At 41.5% G+C, this 26,241-nt stretch overlaps 1 protein-coding gene across 2 annotated transcripts in view; it reads left to right on the top strand.

Annotated features, from left to right (window-relative positions):
- Mccc1 (methylcrotonoyl-CoA carboxylase 1) overlaps positions 1-26,241 on the top strand; it is a 46,512-nt gene that overhangs the window by 1,336 nt on the left and 18,935 nt on the right. Inside the window, exons 2-10 of one of the 2 annotated variants that reach the window (XM_028858494.2) lie at positions 1,896-1,942; positions 3,423-3,559; positions 7,033-7,128; positions 9,596-9,717; positions 10,250-10,397; positions 10,481-10,602; positions 12,855-12,966; positions 14,155-14,236; positions 25,417-25,544. In XM_028858494.2, the coding sequence (XP_028714327.1) occupies positions 1,896-1,942; positions 3,423-3,559; positions 7,033-7,128; positions 9,596-9,717; positions 10,250-10,397; positions 10,481-10,602; positions 12,855-12,966; positions 14,155-14,236; positions 25,417-25,544 (994 nt within the window). The remainder of the gene's footprint in view (positions 1-1,895; positions 1,943-3,422; positions 3,560-7,032; positions 7,129-9,595; positions 9,718-10,249; positions 10,398-10,480; positions 10,603-12,854; positions 12,967-14,154; positions 14,237-25,416; positions 25,545-26,241) is intronic. The other variant, XM_037206541.1, reaches the window with a different exon arrangement.

Genomic DNA, 26,241 nt, shown 5'->3' with positions numbered 1-26,241 from the left:
TAGGCATGAGAACAGAAGCTGTCTTAATCAGTGTAATTATCTCATGGCAGCAACTTACTTATCTTGTTTAAATGTTTTAAGACGTAGCAAAAATAACTGTAAAAAATAGGATAGAGCAATCAAAACATTGTGAGGATAGAGGATTACAGCTAAAGGGGTGTGTCTTTCTGCCTGTCTCCGTCTTTACTAGCTGAAAGGAAAATGCTTTGGGCTCTAAGTGGTCCCATATGCTTCATATGCCATTTCATAGACACAACTGCCTGTGGAAAGGCCTTAAACCTTAACTTACCTGAAGAGGTCAAACGAAAACAATGCTCCAAGCTGGAAAATGTCTCATTAAGATCAGGAAAAATGTCTCCCTCCTTGAAGATCAAGAATATGAGGTGGGCTGAATTAGGAAGATTTAAGAAAGTCTCCTGGGGAAGCTGTCTGCAGAGTTCTCATGCCAAAGATGTATGTCTTCCCAGTAGGCTTCAAGAATGACAGCATCTGATTAAGTGTGCCTCCCAGGATAGTGAGTACAGAGTGTGCCTCAAGTGACCCTGATGGTTGCATAGTCACATGCAAAGGGTGTATACATATTGTTGCAGTTACAGGATATCTAATGTATACTGTGATCTTTGTGCTTTGTAAAAGAGCTAAGCTCCTCTGTACAACTGTGGTTTTGCTTGGAAAAATTGTATACTTTAAAACTGAGAAGTATCTTCAAGAGTGCCTCTTTTTTTCTCTCTCTCTCTTTTTTTTTTTGTTTTTTTGTTTTTTTTGTTTTTTCGAGACAGGGTTTCTCTGTGTAGCTTTGCGCCTTTCCTGGGACTCACTTGGTAGCCCAGGCTGGCCTCGAACTCACAGAAATCCACCTGGCTCTGCCTCCCGAGTGCTGGGATTAAAGGCGTGCGCCACCACCGCCCGGCTCAAGAGTGCCTCTTACAGAATAGGAACTATAGGTTAACCGCTTGACTAGCATGTGTTTGTGGTCCTCTAAAACTCAAATTCATTTGTTTGTAAAATTTATTCCTTACTATTTCTCATTGGGAGGGTATTAATGAAAAAGGTTGAGAAACCCCAGTGTAGAGTGATGTGACTGTGGACAAGCCGTATTGAAGAGAAGCAGGTGGGGAACAGTCTATAGCCAACATTTATTTCTGCCATCCTTGTTTCATTTTATTTCAGCTTCCTTCCTTTACTTTCTCTGGCTTAATGTCACAACTATCTTATCAGAGGTTTGCATTCCATTTGTATTTTATTTTTTTTTTTTCCCTTTTGGTTTTTCCAGACAGGGTTTCTCTGTGTAGCTTTGTGCCTTTCCTGGAACTTAACTCTGTAGCCCAGGCTGGTCTCAAACTCAGAGAGATCCACCTGGCTCTGCCTCCTGAGTGCTGGGATTAAAGGCGTGGCCGCCGCCGCCCGCCGCCGCCGCCGCCCAGCTTCAATTTGTATTTTCAAAGTGTAATTTGGTTAGCATATTTGATTTAATAAGACAGAACAGATAACATCAAAATGCAGAGTGAGTCATCTTCCTTGACAGTTCTGATTGTGTGTGCTGGGTGGGTTTTACTGTTATTTACAGTCCAACCAAAGGTTTTTAAAAAGCTGAGGCAGAAGATTTTAAAGCACTTTACCCTTTTAAGTGTCTCTCTGGCCAAATGCCAGCTTCAGATATTAAACAGGCTGGGTGACTCATTCAGAGACCTCAACCCAAAGGGAGACTGGCCAGATCTCAGCCTCCCAGGCTCTAGACAGGCTTTCTTTCCACGGAATCTTACCAAATCACTTTGCTAATGGGCTTAAGGTTGAACTTCCACCGCATCTGGACTTGTTTATATAAGTTTTGAAAGAGCGGTAGCTGATCTAGTATATTCTGATTACTTTTTCTTCCATTTGGATTTATTTTATAGAGAATGGGCTTGGAAGCAGAGAACCATGCAGTACGGAACAACCCCAGGTACTGGCAGACTTTGTTTAGCATTGCTTTAGGGTATGAGCCAAGAAAAAAAAAAGTTTACTCTTTAATTTGTGTACAATAGAATTAGCTCTCATAAACCTTCAGGCTTCTGAACTTTTGTGATAATGTTCTTATTAACTACTAAGTCACCAGCTGTGCTTTTTATGTCAAATTGTTTTTTGCTATTGAGTGTGGATTTTGATGTGTAATGATGGAGAGCATTTTCAATTTTTTGTTTGTTTGTTTGTTTTAAGACAGAGTCTCCCTACATACCCCTGGCTGTCCTGGATCTTGCTCTGTAGACCAGGCTGGCCTCAAATTCACAGAGATCCACCTGCTTCTGCCTCTTGGAGTGCTGAGATTAAAGGTGTATGCCACCACCGCCTGGCCAAAAACCTTATTTTTTAAGAAAAAACTTTATTTTAAACTGTCAGCATTTATCTCTTGTGTGATGATGGAAATGTTTATCTTATTCTTTTTCTAGATCAGGCAGTTTTGTTACCGTGGTTGAAACAAAAGGAAACAGTGAATCTCTCAGTCACTCAGAATTAAATATAAATCACCAGGTGACAGTGCAGGCTGTATCATAGGGATCATTGCCCACTGTACTATCATTTCTTTATAAAATATGATTACATAAGGTTTATCTCATGGATGAATCATAAGTGGGTGAACAGGGCATAACCAGTATAAATAGCCTTTTAAGAAATACATTTGGGAGAGCTATGCAGATTGGAAATGAATTGGCCCATGTTGTTGGACATAGTTGAAATACCTGTGTTGATTAGGTTTAGATTAATAAAGGTGGAGTCTAGTAATGGGAAGGAATGAAAACCAGCAACATTTCAAGAGACAGTGCAGGAAAGCATTGAGGAGCCTCATGATTTGCCTGGATGTGAACAGACCTCCAGGGAAAATTCATAACTTTCCATGAGTTTGGAAACTGAGAAAAGCGTGCTGGTGGAAAGATCTGGAGAAAAAGCACAAGAAGCTGTATTTTAGATGCTGTGATGTTAAGTCGACAAGCAGATGTTCAAGTGGAAATTGACTGTAGAGAACTAGAAACATGAATGAGCTGGAGCCGTTGAGAGTGCAGATGTTACCCACGTAGAAGGGGTGGCATTTGAAAGTAACAACAGGACATTTTCATGACAGTAAAAAGAAAAACTGAGAACCTAATCATGTCTCCTTCACACTGCGTTTCTTGATTTCAGTGTCCTAAGCTCTTCCATATGAAGATCATACAGTATGGTCTTTTTAAAGCTTTTTGTATCTTACTGAGTAACTTGAGTTTGCAATGATAGAGATATTATGAATTTTAGTGAATAGAAAAGAAACCCACTGTCTAATATTAAAATGGTAATTTTAGGTTTCGGTATGCCAGGTTTATTAAAGCAAGCCCTCAGGAGCTGACTAATAATGTATTTTAATTTGTCATTTCCTAATAACACTTGTGTCTTAATTCGTGGTGTCTTAACAGGAAGAAGCATTGCCAAGGTCCTCATTGCAAACAGAGGAGAAATTGCTTGCAGGGTGATACGAACAGCCAAAAGAATGGGCATACAGTCTGTGGCTGTTTACAGCGAGGCCGACAGGAACTCCATGCATGTAGATATGGTATGTCATTAAAAGCTGGAAACAAAATCTTGTTAGCGATTGCATGTGTTTGCTTTTGTGTCCAGTTTAGCTCCTTACAGTGACAGTTGGTGCTTGCAAGTCTCCACAAGGTTTGTGTAAGTAGGTTCCAACTACTCACTGAGCGAGCACTCCTCTTTGAGACACTTTTAAGATGTATCACTGGGTGAACCAGAGTGCTTAGTCACATAACTGATTTACAGGCAAGGTATTTGATCTCATCAAAGATTGCTTAATTCCAGGGCCCTGATATGCAAGGACAAAAAGGTCAAGACAATTGCTGTTAGCATTTTCACCTTAGACAGGTCACTTGATGATTTTGAACTTTAGTTCATTAGTAAAATCCAAGCTAAAAATACTCAATTCCTTTGAACTCTGAACTCCTTTGAAATTTGTCTTCTCTTCTCTCTCTCTCTCTCTTCTCTCTCTCTCTCTCTCTCTCTCCTTTCTCAGTGTTCTTTCTGGACCTTACCTGCCTGTATGAATTCAACCATTGATATTGAAGTTCTGATGTCAAGACTTAGTCTTGACCCTTCTTTCTCGCTGATTCTTTTATTCTAGATCATTTTACCTAGCCCTTTGGCTTTATGGAAAACTCCCAAATTTCTGTCTGTAGCTCAGGCTTCCTTTTGAACATGGGTGTCCTCGGACACCAGCTGTCTATTTGTCAGATACCAAACCACTGTGTCCTGACACTGAACTCCAGCTCTTTTATCTGTACTCAACTTGATGTTCTTCCACACTTCCCTTCCCAGCTGACAATACCTTTGCTGGTAAAAATAATGATGCAGAGACCTAGTATGTTTGAATGTTTCCACCCCTCTTCCCGCTTTTAGAGAGCACTAAGGGCTGCTACTTCCACTCCCAGACACGTCCTCCTGCCTTCTCTTACCTGCACCGGAAGTTAGGCCACTGTCTTGTCTTGACTGGAGAGTGCTACTATTGCCTCTGAGCCTTCTTCCCATTCCCTCCTGGTCCTCTTAGGATCTCTTTTTTGCATTTCAATCAGACCAAGTTCTGAACCCAAGTTTGTTCGGATAGTTTAACTGCTTTATGATCCATCAAGTTGGGAAATCTTTAAGAGACAGACAGCTAATACTTGGTGTTGGTTGGCATGGGTATAATTGGTGTCTTGATGGAGATGTTTGTTAGCGAAATCCCAGTGCTGACGAACCAGGAATTATTAAAATGTACACATTTGTAACCCTGTCCTGCAGACATTCTGCCAGGTCTGTGTCCCCAAGATAGAGGGGCCATATTCACATATAAATACACACAGAGGTATATAAAGAATTTTCCAATCTTGCCTGTGTCCAGTGCTATGGCCCTGCAACCTAAATTCATGTGAAGAGGCTTGTGATTAAATGAGCTGTGCTACCTCCATTCTGTGCAACTGTTCAAACAGCTGTACTTGTGTATGTTAGCAAAGAAGCACCCAAAAGTCAGTTCCAGAAGATAGGCAAATAGTATAATTCTATCTGTATAAAACTAAGACTGTGTGTGCTTATGTTTATATGAACAAATACAATTATGGATATGAAAAAATGTCCCAAGTTGGTTATGGTGGAAAATATGTCTGGAGAGGACTGTAATGAAGAAAGGGTGGTACCCAAGGCCAATTTACCATTGTATTATTGTCCATGTTTTTCAGAATGAGAATGGACTTGTGTTTTGTGAAATTAAAATATAATTTTTGGTATTTATTTTGGCTTTTGTATTTTTTCCCCAAATCTCATTATGAATTCTAATAGGAAAAAAAATCCAAACATTTTTGCTTCCCAGAGGCCTCATGAAATCTGTTATCAATGGTCCCTTGACTGCTCACTTACTATGAGCCAGCCACATGAGTTACCCTCGGTCGCATACACAGACCAGGTTCCTGTCCACGTCTGGACCTTCACATAGGTGTGTTCTGTCCATGGAAGCTCTGCAGTCCCTTTCCTAAGCCCACTTTCTCTATCCATCCTCAGGCCATGTCCTTACCAGCCCTGAGGGGCCTGCCCTGACCGCCCCTGCTAGCTCACCCTGGCCACCCTCAGAGCAGAGACAGTCACCCCATTACTGTTATATCCCTGACTTCTCCTTTAGGACCTCTGTCACAGTTCCCATTTGTGTGTGAATGCTTGATGGCTGTCTTCCCTCTGTAAGGGACACTTCCCAACCCAAAGCCTGGCACACAATAGGCTTTTGGCACATGTACATAAATGAATTCATGCTTTCTATTTTGGTCTACTTTGAGGGATGCTTTGATTGTATGAAAAATATAAAGGATAGTGTAGAATAATGCGCAAATTATGAGAGATCATATAAACTTTGTAATGTTTTCTTGCTACATGTTTCAGTTAATGTATTTTGTATCTGTTTCCAGATTATAACTTTAGGCATTAAACATTTATGATCTTTATAATACTGTGATTAAATCTAGACTGTGGTTTATTTGGGAAAATTGAATTTGACTCTCCTTGCATGCAGGATCGAGTCCCAAACTGCTGCTTCTGCTTCTTCTTCTTACACTATTCATGTCTGCTGTGCCCAGCGTTTTCATTTTTATAGTAACTCTGTCAGGCTTTCTCTTTCGGGCCACCAACCAGCTCCCAAATCATGACTTATTATTAATTATGAATGCTTGGCCTTATCTTAGCTCTTATTTTAATGTTTCTCTTTATTGTTTTGCCTCGGGGCTTTTTACCTTTTTTTCTTTTCTTCCTTCCTTCCTTCCTTCCTGCCTCCCTCCCTCCCTCCTTTCTTTCTCTCTCTCTCTCTCTCTCTCTCTCTCTCTCTTTCTCTCTTTCTCTCCCCCTCCCTCCCTCCCTCTCTCCTTCCTTCCTTTCTTTCTTTCCTTTCTTTCTTTCTTTCTTTTTCTTTCTTTCTTTCTTTCTTTCTTTCTTTCTTTCTTTTTCTTTCTTTCTTTCTTTCTTTCTTTCTTTCTTTCTTTCTTTCTCTCTCTCTCTTTCTTTCTTTCTCTCTTTCTCTCCCCCTCCCTCCCTCCCTTCTTCCTCCCTTCCTTTCCTCCCTCCTTTCTTTCTGTCTGTCTTACTTTCACTACCTCTTGTGTCTGGCTGGTGGGCTGGTGGCCTTCTGGTGGCTGCCCAGCTTCTGGTCCCAGGCCTGTCCCTCTCTTTCTCCTTTGTTCTCTTTCTTCTCTTCCCCTTTGCCTAGATTTCTCTCGCTACTTATTCTCCCTGCCCACAAGCCCGGCCTATCCCTCTCTTGCCTAACTATTAGCAGTTCAGTTTTTCACTTGACCAGTCAGGTGCCTTAGGCAGGCGAGGCGAAACAAATGAAACACATCTTCCCTCGTTAACAAAGGCAGCAGAAACAAATGTTGTAACACACCTTCACATAGACAGGTCACTTGATGTTTTTGTAAACAAATGTAACACATCTTTGCCTAGTTAAATAATTACTCCACAAGTAACCATACCAGTGCAAACCAGCCTTGTGGTCTTTAACAGGCAGATGAAGCATATTCCATCGGCCCTGCTCCATCTCAGCAGAGCTACCTGGCAATGGAGAAAATCATTCAAGTGGCCAAGAGCTCTGCGGCACAGGTAAGAACTGCGAAAAAATTTGCAATGCAAAGCAAATAAATTTTGTATAGTTTATGCAAAATTACTTCTTTGCAGACATTTTCTCTTTTTAGTGAGTTTTTACATGTGATTATTGAGTTATTTCCATAAACTTATATATTCCTTCTCCTTCCTTAACCATTTTACTTGAAATCTTTTGGGAAGTAGGTGGAGGGAGAATCTAAACTATAAATTAGAATTAAGAGAGAATTCAGCTCCTCTACCTCAAATTTCAGGTGCTTGGAACATCAGATGTTTGGGTTTAGGACAGTTTTTCACAGAGCAATAAAAAACCCCTCCCGGGCTATAGCCCTTTGCTCTCCTTAATAGCAGTGCTGTTCTAAATTAAAGTGTGGGTTTTTCTAGGGTGGATGACATGGCTCATCAGTGAAGGCACTTGCTGCCAGACCTGTCAACCTGAGTTCAGTGGAAGGACAGAACTGATTCCTCTAAGTTGTCCTCTGACCTCTACATGGATGCCCCACAATACACACACACACACACTCAAGAGATGTAATAACAACTGTTTCATAACAATTACTCTTTTAACCAAAAATGTCTTAAAACAAAAAGGAAAATTATGTCTTAATTATGTTTTAACATTTAATTTATAGTAAATAATAGCCACTTCTTGATTTAAGCATTTTCAAAGTTCAGTTGTTAAAAATTTGACAAAGTTTGTGTAAAGGTAAAAAAAAATTTAATGTGTATATAAAGATAGATTGTTCTAGAGATGACCACACAATTCATTAATTCCACTTTGAAGTTTTATTTATGTATGTGTGTGCATATATGTGTGCATGTATGTCTGTAAATGTGTGTGTTGTGGGAGCCCGTTCTCGGGTTCCTCGTGGCTTTACCCAGCAGGTCCGCATAGAGGATGATAGACGGGCCTGAGTGCAGGTGTCTGAGATGGTCTGCACTTGGCTGTGCTGGGGGAGGAGGTCTTTTGCTCCACCCCTTGGCATCTCTATAAAAACCCTGGGCCAGAGACAGTCGGGGCCCGTTGGAATAGGTTCCAGGCCCTCTCGAGGCTATCCTTTATTTTCTGTTTATCTCCGCGATATTCTCTGCAATAAATCCTTCTATCTAATATTTCCTGCTGATTGCACTCAAGAAAACTCTGGGGAACTGTGGGGGTGGTGGATAAACGCCCCACAGTGTGTATGCATGTTTGTGTGTGTATATGTGTGGGTGTCTGTGTTTATGTATGTTGGTAAGTGTGCGTGTGTGTGTGTGTGTGTGTGTGTGTGTGTGTGTGTGTGAGATATGGGTTGGGAGCTTGTGAATGTGGAGATCAGAGAACAACTTTGTGGAGTCAGTTTTCTCCTTCTACCTTTTTATGGCTTCCAGAATCAAACTCAGGTTGTCTAGCTCCCTGTGGGCACTTTACCCACTGAAGTCTCTCACTAGCCTATTAATTGTACTTCCAACTGTACATTGGAGAATTTATACTAGGGGCTCAAACTTGTACACCAAGGTTCACAGTCATATTATTTATAGGTTAAAGAAAAGGTAGAAACAACTCACACATCTGTGAACAGATTGGTAGAAACAACTCACACGTCTGTGAACAGATTGGTAGAAACAACTCACACGTCTGTGAACAGATTAGTGGATGACCAAATGTGGAATTTACAGATAGTGAAATATTAGCCTAGCCGGGCAGTGGTGGTGCACACCTTTAATCCCAGCACTCGGGAGGCAGAGGCAGGCGGATCTCTGTGAGTTCGAGGCCAGCCTGGGCTACCAAGTGAGTTCCAGGAAAAAGGTGCAAAGCTACAGAGAGAAACCCTGTCTTGGAAAAACCAAAAAAAAAAAAAAAAAAAAAAAAAAAAAAAAAAAAAAAAAAAAAAAAGACAGAGAGAGAGAGAGAGAGAGAGAAATATTAGCCTTAAAAATGAGTGAAATTCTGGTGCAAGTTGCCAAAGAATGTGAAAACATGCTAAGTTAAATAATAAGCCATAGACAGACAAGAATTCCATCGATAGAAGATACCTAGATTTGTAAATTCGTAGAAATGAAAAGAAAATAGTGGCTGCTTGGTCACAGGAATCGTGTCTGGGATGGTGATACCATTTTGGAGATAGGTGGTGGTAACAATAGGAGAGCGTCATCATTGTGAACCACATGCTTAAAATCACCTGAACTGGTACCTGGTAGGTTTCGTATATACCACTACAATAGAAGATACAAGGCTGAGGGTGTGACTCTGTGGTAGACCACTGCCTAGCACCTGGGAGGCAACATCAGGAGAAAGGAAGAAACAGATTTCCCTGGTGCCAACAGACTTCATATTCCAACATGAATGCTGTAGACATCTCTCTGGGAGCATGCTATGACAGAGCCCTTGGTGTCTTGTCAGCCATCTCCGGAGAAATCTCCCCAGGGGAGGGCGCATCGCCAGCACCTGCTAGCTAGTAAGTTATGTGCTTTCTCTCCTTTATAGGCCATCCATCCAGGATATGGCTTTCTTTCAGAAAACATGGAATTTGCTGAACTTTGTAAGCAAGAAGGGATTATTTTTATAGGCCCTCCTTCATCTGCAATTAGAGATATGGGTATAAAGAGGTAAGCAGCATAAGGCCAATTGAAGTAGTCTGTTTTATTACAACAGATATTTTTTAAATTATTATTGTGTGTGTGTGTGTGTGTGTGTGTGTGTGTGTGTGTGTGTGTGTGCGCGTGCGTGCATGTACATGCACATGCAAGCAAGCCTTCCACCTTTCCATGGGTTCTGAGGACCAAGCTCACGGCTTGCAGGGCACACACTTTACCCACTGAGCCATCTGGCCAGCTTTGTTAACAGGTGTTCTAAATTATACTCTTGTTACTCTTCTGGTATGTAGGAAAATTCCACTGAATTATGGAAAACATACAAGTAATTAGTATTTTTAAAATATGTATTAGGTGTCTGGGGATTGAGGATGGTGGGATGAGCTACCACGGGAAGTAAGGGCAAGTGTGTAACAAGGAGTTTCAGTGTGTGCTGTAATGTTGATCCCAGGCTGAAGTCCTTCCTTTTCTTGTGCAATGATTCTTTAAACAGTTATGATTTGTCAATATCACAGAACTGGGGCATCTTGGTGTTTTTACTCTAAAGCACATCCAAGTCCATCATGGCTGCTGCTGGAGTCCCTGTCGTGGAAGGTTACCATGGCGAGGACCAGTCTGACCAGTGCCTGAAAGAGCATGCTGAGAAAATCGGGTACCCTGTTATGATCAAAGCTGTCCGTGGTGGAGGAGGAAAAGTAAGGTTGTGGGTACCCTTCCTTGCCATTTCCGGCTAGAGGTCTGTGTTTATGTCGTGGTCACACAATTCTTGCTTTCTTAGGGCATGAGGATCATTAGATCTGAAAAAGAATTCCAAGAGCAGTTAGAATCAGCTCGGAGAGAAGCTAAGAAGTCTTTCAACGATGATGCTATGTTGATCGAGAAGTTTGTGGACACCCCAAGGTAGACTTGCTGGTTTGGGTTTTTTGGCTTTGGAGTGTGTGTGTGTGTGTGTGTGTGTGTGTGTGTGTGTGCGCGCTAGAGTCAATGTTTTCCTATTCTAGGTGATCTTATTGTCCTAATTCTAACCACCCCAGGAATGTATTCCTACTTCTGTTTGTGCGTCAAGGCACCACACAATAGAGTAACTCTTGCTGCCCGTGGTCACCAACTGCTAAGTTGTAAATCTGGAATTTGAGTGCAGGCAATTTCACTCCAGAGTTTACATTCTAAACTGCTGCACTGAGGAGCATCTTTAGATACCACCGCAGAGGACCATAAAGATTCCTAGCTTTTCCTGTTTTTAAAAATAAGATAATGATTGTAAAATTTCCTATGTCCCAGATTTTTGTATCTAATGTATATATAATGTGTGTGTGTGTATCTGTGTGTATACATATACACACATAATATATATGTATATATACATATAAGTGTATATATACATAAGTATGGGTGTGGAGATATATATATATATACACACTTCAGTGGAAACAACAGTTCATGTGTGAACCATGCATAGAAAGGCTTTACCTTGCAGACAATGAACTTGAAACTCTAAGTTCTTTTTTTAAAGAGAGTCCAGGAAGAACTCTCTTTAATGTTATCTTCTCTTTAAAGAAGGCCCTGAGTTGTTTTTGGTTTTGTTTTACACCTTATAAAGATGGAACTGGAGGGCTGGAGGGAGATGTCCAGCAGGTAAAAATACAGGCTGCTCTTGCAGAGGACCTGGGTTTAATTCCCAGCACCTACCTGGCAGCTCACAACGATCTGTAACTCAAGTTACAGAGGATCCAATGACCTCTCTGGCTATGTGGGTCAGGCCCCAGGCATGAGTGTGGTGCATAGACATACATTCAGGCAAAACACCCATACACATAAAACAAAAATAAGTAAATCTTAAAACAATAGTGGAACTTTACCTGAGCCTGACACAGTAAATGAAATTTAATTGCAGTTTGATAGTTAAGAAATAAATCAATTCAGAAGAGATCAATAATTAGGAGAGCACAGCTGCTTTGATCCTCTGCCCCTTGCCATCGTCCCTCCCCCTTTCCTACAATGTTCCCTGAGCCTTGGGTGCAGGAGTGACTTGTAGATGTGTCCATGTGGGAACAGCATCCACAAGTTTGTGTTCTGCTTATTTGTGGTTTTCTGTAGTGGTCTCCATTTGTTGCAAAAAGAAGTTTTCTTGATGAGGGAGGAGGGCTAGCAACACTTGCCTGTGGAGGTGAAGGCAGATGTTTAGATTGCTGTTGGGGAAGACACTGGTTTAGTAAAGTGGCGCTTGTGTGTTCTTCTCCAGGACCCATGACCTCACTCGCCCTGGGTCGCTAGCTAGGACCAGGTGATGTGTGAGCCTCGCTTGTGTAGGCATTCCGTGTGTGCGCTCTCAGTGTGGCGTGTCAGAAGTCGGCTAGGTGTTTTGTTTGTTTGTGTTGTACTCAATATTAAAGTGCCTTTTTGGTTTTTCATGATTTAATGTCAGGACACTCTTGAAATACTAATGATCTATGTTTTTAATGTACTTGTTTGACTTACAATTTTTAACTTATTGTTTGACTTACTTTTTAGCTCCTTTAGAGATGAGATTTTGATTTCAGTCTTCCATGTTTTTAGAGTCTGACTGTAAAAGTTTTTTGTTTTCTTTAAAAAGTTGGTTATTGCTGACCTTTTTATGAACTATAGTTTGTAATAACTTTTGTCAACAAGTTTATCAGCCTTTGATTTTTTTTTCCTTTGTGATGTACCCCAATTTTAGATCTCCTGTATTTTCACTCTTCTTCCCTAACAGTTATTTCAGACATGTACATTTGTTTGCTCTGGTGTTTGTCATCCAAGTAGAAGCCCTCTTACTTGGACTTTACAAGACTGTAGCTATGCTTCTAAGTCTGTAACCGCAACATGGAATCCAGAAGATCATATCTTCCTCAGAGAAAATGGAGGAATCTTGGTCATTTTGGCCAACAGTTTGGGTTGATAAATGTGAAATCTTTGAGCCGGGCGGTGGTGGCGCACGCCTTTAATCCCAGCACTCGGGAAGCAGAGCCAGGAGGATCTTTGTGAGTTCGAGGCCAGCCTGGGCTACCAAGTGAGTTCCAGGAAAGGCGCAAAGCTACACAAAGAAACCCTGTCTCCAAAAACAAAAAAAAAAAAAGTGATATCTTTGAACCTTTACTGAAGCATATTTACACATTGGTTTCTTCTTGAAATAGGCACGTGGAAGTCCAGGTGTTTGGTGATCACCATGGCAACGCAGTATACTTGTTTGAAAGAGACTGTAGTGTGCAGAGGCGACATCAGAAGATCATTGAAGAGGCCCCAGCGGTAAGGAACCTGAAAGGACATTTCTGAGGTTCTCTTGAATGCAAACCTTGCTCAATCCTATTTTCACATCAGATCTGTAAAGCTGACATCTCCCATCCCTAGCATATGACTAGGAATTCAATGATAATATTTTGGTGCATAGCTGAGGATCCATGGGGGTTGGGAGTGTGATGTGGGAGGGCGGTATTGTTCTGGACAATAAAGAGATACAGGTGAGCCACATTCCTTCTGGACACAGTCCAGAAAGATCTACCTTGGTACAAGTATCTGACTAAGAGTTAGCAACTGGACAGTGATGTTAGAGCACACTGTCTTTAACTAGAATTAATTACATGAATAAAATGTAATTATCTGGTTTGTTGGACATCTTTTTCATAGAGAAGAGTCTTGTTTTAACCACTATTTCAGCATGTTCCCAAATTGTATTAGTCATCTTCTTGCCCAATAGTTAGACTGTGGAGGAAATGTAGTTTCTATTTGCCAACTTCCCCTTAATACTGTTTCTATCCCCTACTTGGTTCAGGTTGCTGTGAGGGTCAAAGCGAGGGCTTCCTATTTTTGAGTTTACAACCGCCATTGGTGAAATATGTGTTATATGTATTTCTGAAACATCAGGGGTCTGGGGTTTCCAGTGAGCCAGTTCTTACACTATTCAAAATATAATTTTGGTTGCAGAATACATGAGATATTTGAAGTACATGTCAATAACTGCAGTAAGACAGTTTTTAAGCAGTGATTACTAATGTCTCTGTGTAGAACATTGTTTTAAACAGTGCCTGTAGAAGCAGGTGGCATCAGATTCCCTTGGGTTCCTCTGCAGGTTGTGAGCTGCCTGATATGGGTTCTGGGAATCAAACCCTACCCCTCTGCAAGAGCAGTACATACTCTTAACTGCTGACCCATCTTTCCAGCTCAATACTCATCATTTTTTATATAGTTATGAAGGTTGTTATGCAAATACAAGGGATAAAGATATGTAATTGTACTGAATAATATCTGTGGTTCATAGACATTACTAGCAAAAGCATTCAAACTTTGGTATATTGATAGACAAATTGGTATATTATCTTTTAATGCAGTTATTTAATATATACTATTATCTAATGTCCATTTTAATTGTTTTTGCATTCTGGTGGAAATGTATAGAAATCAGTACTAATGGAAATTATTTTTAATACCTTCCTGTAGCCTGGTATTAATCCTGAAGTAAGAAGAAAGCTGGGGGAGGCCGCAGTCAGGGCTGCTCAGGCTGTCAAGTATGTGGGAGCAGGTATGTTAAAACTTCCTTGCAAAAATTTTCTTCTTTCAGGAGATGAGAGGGACATAAATCAGGCCCCCTAAATGTTCTTACTGTATCTACAGTAAGAAGTACACTTTTAAGAAACCTTTTCCTAGCCAGTCCTTAGCCTAATCAGATACGTGGAAGTTTTCTACTTCCTATTCTGTTTCAAAATAAAACAAATCAATTTTCACTTTTATTTTTAGAGCATAGTTTTTGTTTAACAGAGCTAAGAATTGAAGCCAGGGCCTCACATTATGCTAGGCAAGAGTGTTACCATGGAGATACACCCAAAAGTCTTTCAGATCACAACAAAACTGAACAGAAAGCTGGAGTTGTACTTACACATCACCTGCCCCACCCAGCCTCCAGCTGTGTTAGCATCTCTGGACCAGGTCATACCCTGTGTGAACTTACATGGTTCACACCCTACCCTAGTCCATAGTTTAGGGAAGTGGTTCTCACCCTTCCTAATGCTGTAACCATTAATATAGTTCCTCATGTTGTGGTGAGTCCTAACCATAAAATTATTTCATTGCTACTTCATACTTCAATTTTGCTACTGTTATGGTTGTAATGCAAATATCTGATATGCAGGATATCTGATATGTGACACCTGTGGAAGGGTTGTTCAACCCCTAAGGAGGTGGAGACCCACGGCTGAGCTTACTCTTGTTATTATACATGCTACGGTTTTGACAAATGTGTAATAAATGCACCTACTCTTGCACTAGGAGTGTAACACAGAATAGTTTCATTGACATAGATGTCCTCTGCTCTTCCTCAGCCTTAGATACTGGCAGCCATCTATCTCCATCCTGCCTCCATGGTTTACCTTTGTAAGAATGTCTGTAGTTGAAATCATACAGTGCAAAGCCTTTTCTGATTGGCGCCTTCCTCTTAGTCCTCTCTATTTAACTTTCCTCCACGTCATCTCACAGTTTGATATTCATTTCTTATTGTTCTAAATAATACTCCATGTCTGTATAACTTATCCCTTGATAAGCTTGGTTGCTTCCAACTTTTAGCAATTACAGATAGAGTTACTATAAACATCCATACACAGAATTTTCTGTGGACATAAATTTTCATTTCGTTTGTATAAACAGAAAAGATGTAATTGTTACATCATGTGGCACAAGTGTTTATTTTGAAAGAATAACTCTCTTCCAAAATGTAGTACTATTTTTACATTCCCATTAACAGTTTACAGTTCCTGCTCCCAATCTCCTGCAGCATTTGCATGGTCAGTCTTTGTCATGATGACACAAACTACTGTCACCTGGAAAAATGGAACCTCAGTGGAGGAATTGCCTCCATCAGATTGTCCTAAGGGCGTGTCTGTGGGACATTTTCTTGATTAATGATTGATGTAGGCGGGCCCAGTGCACTGTGGGTAGTATCATTCCAGAGGAGGCCATCTTGGATTGTGTGAAAAGCAAGTGAGCAAGCCATGAGTGAGTGAGCTGGTGAGCACCACTGCTTGAACTCCTGCCTGACTTTCCTCGGTGATGGACTGTAAGATGAATTACACCCTTTCTCCAAGTTGCTTCTGAGCAAACTAGGATATCAGTGCTTCAGATTGTTGACCATTTGTTATCCCATTGCTTTATTTGTTCGTTCATTCATTCACTTCACTCACTCACTCACTCACTCACTCATTCATCTTGCATTCTAGGGATAAACCACAGAGCCTTTATCATGCTAGGCAGGGGTATACAGATGAACTACATCTCAGCCCTCATTGTTTTAATTTTTACTCCCTACTGAGTTATTTATGAAGCATCTCATCCTTCTTTGCTATCTATATATCTTTGATAAAGGGTCCGAGTCTTTCATCTATTTTTTAGTCTTTTTTATATTTGGTTTATAAATACTCACTTTTTCAGGATGTCTATGGAGAGGGGATGTTTTCCATTTTGATGAAATCTTACCTGTCAGCTCTTCCATGGACCGTGCCTTTGGTGTGTGTGTGTAAATGTCATTGTTATACCCAGTTTATCTAGAGAGTCTTGTATGTCACTTTCTAGGGCTGTAGTTTTGCAGTTTACATTTAGACATGTTGTCTGTTTTGAATTAATGCTTGTGAAAAATATAAAATCTATGTCTAGATTCCTTATTTTTCTTCTGAATGTTTTTGTTTCAGTACCATTATCCCAGCAAGTTATTTTGTGAATATCTGTAAACCAATTCCAAAGTTTATATTAAGAGACAAAGGACCCCAAATAGCCAGCTCAACAATATAGAGAGACTTTGTGCCATTGTATTGCCTGTGCCCCTTTGCCATAGGTTAGTATATTTACGTGACTCTACGTCTAGGCTTGCTTTTCTCGTCCACTCATCTGCTCATTTAGCAATACCATACACTCTTGGTTTAGCTGTAGCCTTTATAGTAAGTCTTAAAGCTGAGTACTGTTACTCCTCCAGCTTTGCTATTCTCCTGAATCATTAACGCAACAATTGACTCAGGTTTTTCACAGTTTTTAAGATTTATTTTTATGTATATGAGTAGTTTGCCTGCATGTATGTGTGCACAGTATGTGTGTGTGTGGTGCTTGCAGAGGCCAGAAGAGCATGTTAATCCTCTGGAACTGGGTTACGGATGACTGTGATCTGCCATATGGGTGCTGGGGTTCCAACCCAGATCCCATGCAAGAGCAGCCAGTGCTGTTGACCACTGGGCCATCTCTTGTCCCCTGACGGGTGTGTGTGTGTGTGTGTGTGTGTGTGTGTGTGTGTGTATGGGGAGGAGAGATTGAGATTGTTTAGATGTCAGTTTCTTGTGTGTTTGCAAATTGTGCCTTTTGAGGAATTTGTCATTTTTTATCTATATCATTGAGTTCATGAGCCAAGAGTTGTTGATAATACTCCCTTAGGTTTGGCAGTGTAGGTCAGTGGGAAAGCACATGCCTCCCACATGGAAGGTTCTGGACTCAATAGGCAGCAGCAAACAGAGAAAAGGCAACATTATCCCTTTGATGCCCTTGAGACCTGTGCTGATGTTCTTCCATTTCTGACATTGGCCATTTGTGTTTATTTCTCTCAGCCTAGCTAAATGGTGTTGATTTTATTGTTCTTTTCAAGGAACTGTTTTTGTTTTTTATTTTTATTTTTCTCTATTGATTTTATTTCATTGATTTCTAGATATATATTATTTATTTATTTTGTCAAGGTTTTGCTGTGTAGCCTTGGCTTGCCTGGAATACACAGACCTTCAACTGCCTCCCAAGTGCTGGAATTAAGTGTATGTGTTAACATGCCCAGCCTGCTATAATTTTTAAAGAACTTTTACTACATTTATTCTCTGTGTATGTGTATGTGTGTGCACTTTTTTTTTTTTTGGTATTTTTTTAATTAGCCAGTCTATTTGGGGTGAACTGGAAACCTAACATGTTTTGATTTCCGTTTTCCCAGCCTCACTCTTTTCTTTAACCACTCATTTGATTGGCTGCTGTGAATAGTGCTACCATGAGCATAGATCAGTAGGTAGTTGTATCTGTGCGCTCACAAGCACACAGGTGTGCCACAGCACACAAGAGGAGATCAGGAGATGACTCTTGGGAGTCAGTTCTCTTCCATGTGATGTCCAGGGATTGAACTAGGGTTGTCAGGCTTGGCAGCAGCCTGCTGGGCCATCTCTCTAGCCCTCTGTTGAGATTTGTATTGTTTGACTTCTGTTACTGGATTATTAGATTTAATTTGATACTCTCTTTCTTCCTTTCTTACACATTTGGAGCTATAAATCCATAGACACTGTCTCACTGTCTCTGCTGCATCCATTCATTTTAATTGTATTTTCATAAAATACCAAAGTTTTCTTTAGTATTCAGGTATATTTCTGATATTGGTTTCTAGTTGATTGCCACTGTCTTTTGAGAGCAGATACCATATGATGTCTGTTTTTATTATTACAATTATTGTGTATTATTCAAATCAGTGGATTTTCGCTGTGACATTCCCACATATGATGCTTTGATCATGTTCACCCTTCCCTTTTACCATCCTTCTTCCCCTCTTTAAGTTCCTTCTTCATCCCAAGAGTCTTACTTTCAGGCCATATGAGAATACTATTTACTGGCTTGTTCTGCTTGGCTTGCTCAGTCTGAATTCTTGTACAATCCAAGATCACTTGCCCAGGGGGTGGCCCTCCCACATCAATCAAGAAAAACACCAAAGACATGCCCACAGGCCATTCTGATGGAGACAGCTCCTCAGCTGAAGTTGCCTCTTCCTGGTGAGTCTAGTTTTTGTCAAGTTGACAAAAATTAACTGGCACTAGGTGAAAGTGATATATTAGGGTCTGCCTCCCCCTCAGTTTTCTGTCATGTTTATTTTTAAATGGAATGTTTTGATGTCTGATGCATATGTACCAAACATTTACAGTTTTATGTTTTCATGGTGAATGGTTTCTCTTATTGATATGTCTACCGTTATCCTTTCTGAGCAGTTGTGGGGTGAAGCCTGTTTGTACAATATGAGTATAGTTGCTCCTGTGTGCTTTCTGATTCTGTTTCTTCTTACTTTCATTTTCTACCCTTTCACTTTTAGTCTGTATGTGCTTTTGTTGATGCTGTGAGTTTCTTGTAGGCAGCTAACTGGTGGTTCTTGTTGTTAATTCAAACATTCAATCTTCATTGGTAAATTAAGATCCTTCATGTTCAGGGTTGTTACTAATGGCATGTACCAGTTCTTGTCATTGTGATGCTTTCCTCTAATTGTTTTCAGTAACCTATGTTCATGTCTTTCTCTTTGTTGCATTAGGGGCTCTAGTTTAATGAATTAACAGTGTTTGAATCTTACCTGATTTGCTTGATTATTCCTCTCACTGAATTTTCTTCTTTCTCCTGTTCTCATGCTTATTAATATTGCTTCCAGCTGTGGATAGATGATTCATTTAAGAATTTTCTATAAAGTTGGTGTGGTAGTGCACACCTTTAATCCCAGCACTCTGGAGGCAGAGGCAGGCAGATCTCTGTGAGTTTGAGGCCAACTAGCCTACAGAGTGAGTTCCAGCATAGCCAGAGCTATGTAGAGAGATCTTGTCTCAAATAAATAGGTAAATTAATAAATAGATAAATAAATAAGAGAATTTTCTATAACACTGAATTGTTGGCCATGAGTTTCTTTAGTTTTTGCCTATATTGACAGCCTTTATTTCTCCTTTGATTATGAAGGATAGTTCTTTTAAACAGGGCTCTATATTGGCTGTTATTTTTCTCTCAGGGCTTAAAATACAGCATTCCATACCCTACTTGCCTTCAGAGTTTCTGCAGAAAACTCTGTTATCCTGGCAGGTTTCTCTTTGTAAGTGATGTGGTGCTTCTCTGTCTTGCTGTTTTTTAAGGTTCTTTATGCTTTTGGCAGTTTAATGGACACATAGAGCGGTTCCTTTCTGGTTGTGTCTAATAGAGTTCTAAATGCCTCCTGTACTTGGATGTCTGTGTTTCCCAAGACATGAGAAATTCTGTTGTTACTTCGCTGAGTGGGTTTTCTGTGGCATTAGACCCACTGTGGTTCCTTGGTTGTCCTGTCACCCTCTCTCTAGATTTTCGGTGGCCCTGCATGTTCTGTGCATCCTTGCTGGTTTTCTTTATTACAATCTGTTCTAATATTCAAGCCCTAGTGTCCTTTCCTTCACTTGATCTCGTCTATTGGTTCTTTCAACTGGGTTTTTGCTTATTTGTATTTGTTTTTGAGGCAGAGTCTCACAGTATAGCGCAGGCTTAATGTGGCGGTGATCCTCCATGCTCAGCCTCTGTGCTCAGCTTTGGTGCTGCTGGAATTGCAGGTGAGCACCACCAAGCCTGGCTCCACAGAGCTTTAGTGTGTGTGTGTGTGAGTGTGTGTGTGTGTGTGTGTGTGTGTTCCTCCAGATGTGCCAGCCACATGTGGTCTGGAGTGTATGGAAGCTACTAAACTTAGATCATTCCTTGGTGTGCTGCTATGGGGGTGAAGAAATAGGGCCCCAAACATTCCTTACGTATGCTCACTGTGTGTGGCTCCGTCATCAATGGGGGGCCTGGTGTATGATCAGTCCCTCTGCCAAGTATGAAGGTTAACATTGACTGTCAACTTGACAGGGTCCAGAATCACCAGCGAGATGAGAGGGATGTGCCTGTGAAGGATTATCTAGATTAAGTAATGGAAGTGGGAGGACTCAGGTCAGAGTACCAGCATTCAGCACTCTCTTCTTCCTGCCTCTGGACAAACATGACAGTCTTGCCTTACTGCCATGACAGACCATCCCCCATGAACTCTGAGCCCAAATAAACCCTTAGATTGCTTTGATGAGGGATTTTTTTTCCACAGCAACAAGGAAAGTAAAGAACACATCAAGGTTGAGGGAGAACTATGTCATGGTTAGATTGAGGCACAGGTTCTTAAAGCTGGGCTGGGTATACTCTGGACCACAGTATCCCTCCATCATGCTTAAGGCGTCAGGCTCTAGCTCTATCACCATCGAGAAAGAAGAAAACAGTAGTAACAGTGACATCGTATTACATCCAGATACAGAAACACTGCAGCAACTCTTTAAAAGTCTTTACTAGCACAATACAAGTAACAAAAGAATAACAAAAGAATAATAAAACAGAAACATTTGAAAGGAAATGAAAAATGGAGGAAAAAAGTTTGTTTTTGAGACAAGACTCACTATGTAGCTCTGGCTGGCCTGGAACTTACTGTGTTGTGGTTATTTGAAAGAAAATGACACCCAAAGGGAGTGCTACTATTAGGAGGTGTGGCCTTGTTGGAGTAGATGTGGCCTTTTTGGAGGCAGTGTGTCACTGTGAAGGCGGGGCTTTGAGGTCTCCTATATCCACTGAGACAGCCCACTTCCTATTGCCTGTGAGTCAGTCAAGATGTAAGAACCCTCAGCTACCTCTCCAGCACCATGTCTGCCTGCATGGTGCCTCGCTTCCCACCATGCCAATAATGGACTGAACTTCTGAACTATAAGCCAGCCACCACAATTAAATGTTTTCCTTTATGAGAGTTGCCATGGTCATGGTGTCTCTTCACAGCAACAGAAACCCTAAAACAGAAGTAGACCAGGCTAACCCCCAACTCCCGAAATCTGCCTGCCTCTGCCTTCCAGGTGCTGGGATTAAAGGTGTACTAAGCTGGAAAATAAAATTTTAGAAGTGATAAATGAAAAAGGAGAGAAAAAGAAGACCAAATTAAATATAAATACCACAGAAATGTGTTATCCTTGACCTAATCCTTAGTTAGCATCCCAGAGAGAAGGAAAGATGATTATAAAAGGAAAATAAGGAGAAATGATCCAATTATAACATTTTAGAGGCAAAAATTACATGTTAAAAAGAAAAAGCGTGAGCAGAATTGAGGTCTGCCCAGGCACCAGTCTGCTGTGGCTTTGGGTTACTGTCTGTATCAAAAAGCTTTGAGTTTTTACCACCAGGAGAATGCCGTCTTCTCTCAAAGGTTTCCTCTCCCACACTGGTGGTCTTGGCATTTCCAGGAATAGCAGGGATGGGGGCGTCATGATCTGGTGTTCCAGCTGAGGCCAGGGCTATGACAGTAACCGTGATAGAAAATCCAGAATACAGTGTAGCTACCTCCAGAAACTGGGTTTCACCAGCAATAGGGTGGGTTGTTTAATAACGATACAGAAAAAGAATATTTTAAATGTGTTCATATATTACACAGAAGCATGTATTTGTTTATATTTAATATAATCTATATATCAAGCTTAACAGCAATGTCATAGTTTCGATTCCTGATACTGTGATAAAATACCTAACAAAAGTTACTTAAGAAAGAGGGTTTGTTCTGGCTCACACTTCAAGATTCCTGTTCACCGTGGCCTGGAAGTCGCAGGGGTAGGAGCTTGAAGCATCTTGAATGTACAAACAGGAAGCAGACAGTGATGGATAATGCATGTGCCGCCAGTCAGTTCTCGTTCTTTGCTTACACAGTCTAGGACACCAGGCATGGAATGGCGCCACACACAGTGGGCAAGCCTCCCCACCTCAGTTTATACTCAGATTATAGTCCAGGTAATCCCCAACAGGCATGCCCAGAGGCCCTGTCTCACAGGTGACCCTAGATTCTTTAAGGTAAGCAGTGAGTGAGTGAGTGAGAGAGAGCAAGAGCGCTTTCTCTCTCTCTCTCACTCTCTCTCTCTCTCAAAATCTAATAAGACTTCCCATTTCCTTTCCTCCAAGGTGGTCAGTTGAGAAATCAGAAGTAAATGTTTTCAGCCTTTGTTGAGCAAATCTTTTTGTGCCGTCTGCGAGAGCACAGGCCCTCTGTTATTCTTCCTTTTCTTGAGTTTTGCTCACCTGCCAGTCAAAGGGGTGGTTTGTGAGGAGATCCAGTTATTAATCCCTCTGGGTGGCCCCACTGCTTTCACTTTCTCTGTTCATCATAAGGCAGAGCTGACCTCTCTGGCACCTTCGTTGATGGTTTGAAGACAATGTCTCCCACAGGCTCAGATGTTTGATTACTTGATCCCCGGTTGGTGGAACTGTTTGCCTAGGTTTAGAAAATGTGGCCTTGCTGGAGGAAGTATGTCACTAAGGGCAGGCTTTCAAGTTTCAAAGCCTTGGGCCATTCCAAGTGCACTCTGTTTCACACTTGTGGTTCCAGATGTGCGCCTTCGGCTTCCTGCTTAAGCCGCCATACTTGCCACCTGTCACCCTGTGGGGCCGTAAGCCCAGATAAGCCCTTTCTTCTGTTCAAGGAAGCCTTGTTCATGGTGTTTTGCTGTGGGATGTTCTGTGTGTCCTGTGGGAGCCCATTCTCAGGTTCCTCGTGGCTTTACCCAGCAGGTCCGCATAGAGGATGATTAGGACCACAGGCCTGAGTGCAGGTGTCTGAGATGGTCTGCACTTGGCTGTGCTGGGGGATGGTCTGTATGTCAAATTGCTCTGATTGGTCAATAAATAAAACCTGATTGGCCATGGCTAGGCAGGAAGTATAGGTGGGACTAACAGAGGAGAAATGAAGGAATAGGAAGGCGGAAGTAGTCAGTGCCAGCCACCGCCAGGACAAGCAGTGTGTGAAAATTCCGGTAAGCCACGAGCCATGTGGCAGGGTATAGATTTGTGGAAATGGACTAATTTAAGCTATAAGAACAGTTAGCAAGAAGCCTGCCATGGCCATACAGTTTGTAAGCAATATAAGTCTCTGTGTTTATTGGTTGGGTCTGAGCGGCTGTGGGACTGGCGGGTGACAGATTTGTCCTGACTGTGGGCCAGGCAGGAAAACTCTAGCTACAGTGTTTCAACACAGCAACAGAAACTCATGAGAACAGGTGGAGTGGGGAGAGCATGCTGTGGTGGAATTGGGTCAGTCACCCATGCTTGATGGAGAGTGAGGGCTGTGCTGGATTTCACTGGAGCTCTAACCCCTCTCTGATATTCCAAAACGTAGCTCCCAGTGTTTCTCATGCGGCCATGTGCCCCCCTCCCCAACCTTTGTTCCTCTCAGCAGTCTCCCTCAGAGTCTCTCTCCTGTTCTTAAACTAGCTCTGAAGGCTGATGCCCAGGGTGTGTGCATAACCTTTGTGTGGGTTCCTGGATTCAGAAAACCATTAGGACCTTTGACTCTCCATGCAGTAAGCTCAGACAAGATACTCTCAAGACCGTCCTAGTGATACTGCACTGCGGAATCCTCCTGTCTCATGCTATGCAAGATTCTCGGTCTCGTGTGTATAAGCCGCCTTTCCTCCCAGTGCCGAGACCGAGCTTTCTTTGTCCTTCATTTTTGACCTGTACCCTACCCCCAGATGCACTGTGGCGTGTTTGCCTGAAGCATTTTTTCTCATCCTTTGCTCTCGAAAGCTTCTGGTTTTGTCAGGTTATCTGTTGGGCCCAGTGATACTTGTCATACAAGCCTGCCCATCCGAGCTCAGTCCCCAGAACCCACAGTGGAAGGGGGAGAACCGACTCCCAGAAGTGGTCCTCTGACCTCCACGTGTGTGCCATGGCGTGCGTGCGTGTATGTGCTTCTACTCATAGACGCACACAAGGACAGACACACACCATAAATAAATAAAGCAAGTGTTAGCATTTCATGTCATAAGCGCAGGTACTTTATAATAATAATTAGGTATCTCTACTGTCTTGTCCCTTCTGGTATTGCTGTCATTCTCCTTATTTCTGCATAAGCGCATATATGGAGACATACATAGTCACATTCACTCTTTCTGTTATTTAAACTGTTCATTAAATCACCTAGCCAGCAATTAAAGCAAATGAACTAGGAATTAATTCTACTTTCACGTATTTATTTTCCGATGGGCCTCCTCTATATAGACACACATTTCCTAGAAGACTGGTAATTAAACTGTTGTGTAAAATTAAACCTAATAAAACTGAAGGATGTTTGCCTACCATGCACTTGGGTCTGGGACCCATCCCCAGCACTACTAAGAAAAAGCTTGGAGGAGCATTGCAGATCTTAATAGACTACCAATAGACGTGGACTGGCGTACAGCTTAGATACTGGACAGCTAAAAAATCTTTTCAGCGTGTTCCTAACAAGGACTTTTCTTATTGGGAGCGGGAGCAATACTGAAGATTAAACTTAGGGCCCAGTGCATTTGAGATAAAAGATCTACCATGTAGCTACAGCCCCAGTCCTCACAAGGACTTTAAGAGGGAACCACAGGGATCAAGGGGGAAATGTTAGGCTTTGTCCAGAGTTCAGGTAAAGTGGGGCGTCATGGTATGAGGCTTCTGGGGTAGGGATGCCGGGACAGTAACTCACAGTTCAAATGTGTTCTCATTACGACAGCAGATAAGACTGGGGTATAATTTGGGCTCAGCATTTGCTCAGAGTTCCAAAGATATTTTCAATTGCTACATTTCATACAGTTCTCTATCTTAAACTGAGACTCATTTGTTGCTGTAAAATATGGTGTTTTCTTCATGAAATACAAATCACATACCACAAATGAAGTCTGCAGCAGTAAAACTCAATGTGTTGCATCGTAAAAAAATCTTTTTTAATGAAATTTTTAAATGATATTTTTATTTTCCTATGTGCATGGGTATTTTACCTGTGTGTGTACCTGTGCTATCAATCCTGTGGAGGAGGTCTAGTGCTCTTCACTACTGAGCTGTCTTCCAGCTCTTGTGATAGGACATCTTGATTTGCTGCTGATTATATACCACTGAGGTATGACAACTGTATTTACCTCTTAGGAACTGTGGAATTCATCATGGACTCAGAGCACAATTTTTATTTCATGGAGATGAACACAAGGCTGCAAGTAGAACATCCCGTCACTGAAATGGTCACCGGAACTGACTTGGTGGAGTGGCAGTTCAGGGTAAGAATGTTTTTCCTAGGAAAAATCAGTCTTGGGCTCTGGATATAGCTTAGTGGTAGAGTGCTTGCTTAGCATGGTTGATGCCTGGGTTCAGTCCCTGGCACTACCAGAAATAAGATCAGTCTTGAGAATATATCATGCTGTGAACTACTTTGAGTATGACTCATTTTTTTGTGGTTAGGATGAGGACAGGAAAATGTAAGATTAAAAAAAAAAAAAAAAACTGGCTAGGCAGTGGTGGCACACGCCTTTAATCCCAGGAGGCAGAGGTAGACAGATCTCTGAATTCAAGACCAGCCTGGTCTACAGAGCGAGTTCCAGGACAGCCAGGACTACACAGAGAAACCCTGTCTTGAAAAACAAACAAACAAACAAACTACATCTGATGCTGCAATGTTATTGGCACTTTAGGAACACAGATTCCAAATTTATCAATTACCTTCATCCCCTGCTTAGGTCCTAGGCTATAGGCAGGTGAGCTGTATCACTGTATCTGGTCCTGATCACAGGCCAAGCCTTGTAATCTACCAAGGCAGCAACATTGTGGACCATGTTAGATTTTAGAGGCAAGCCATGCTAGCCAGGATGAAATGACCTAAGGAGTTGGCAGTGAAGAGCGAGGGGCATGGTCTTCTAGCAGTACAGTGATCCATGTAAAGTACATCTGCAGACTGCTGTCAGCCCATGAGTAGACGCT

The sequence above is a fragment of the Peromyscus leucopus genome, chromosome 6 (genome assembly GCF_004664715.2).
Source record: "Peromyscus leucopus breed LL Stock chromosome 6, UCI_PerLeu_2.1, whole genome shotgun sequence".
Taxonomy (NCBI): Eukaryota; Metazoa; Chordata; class Mammalia; order Rodentia; family Cricetidae; genus Peromyscus; species Peromyscus leucopus.
This window is presented reverse-complemented; position numbering and strand designations above follow the sequence as displayed.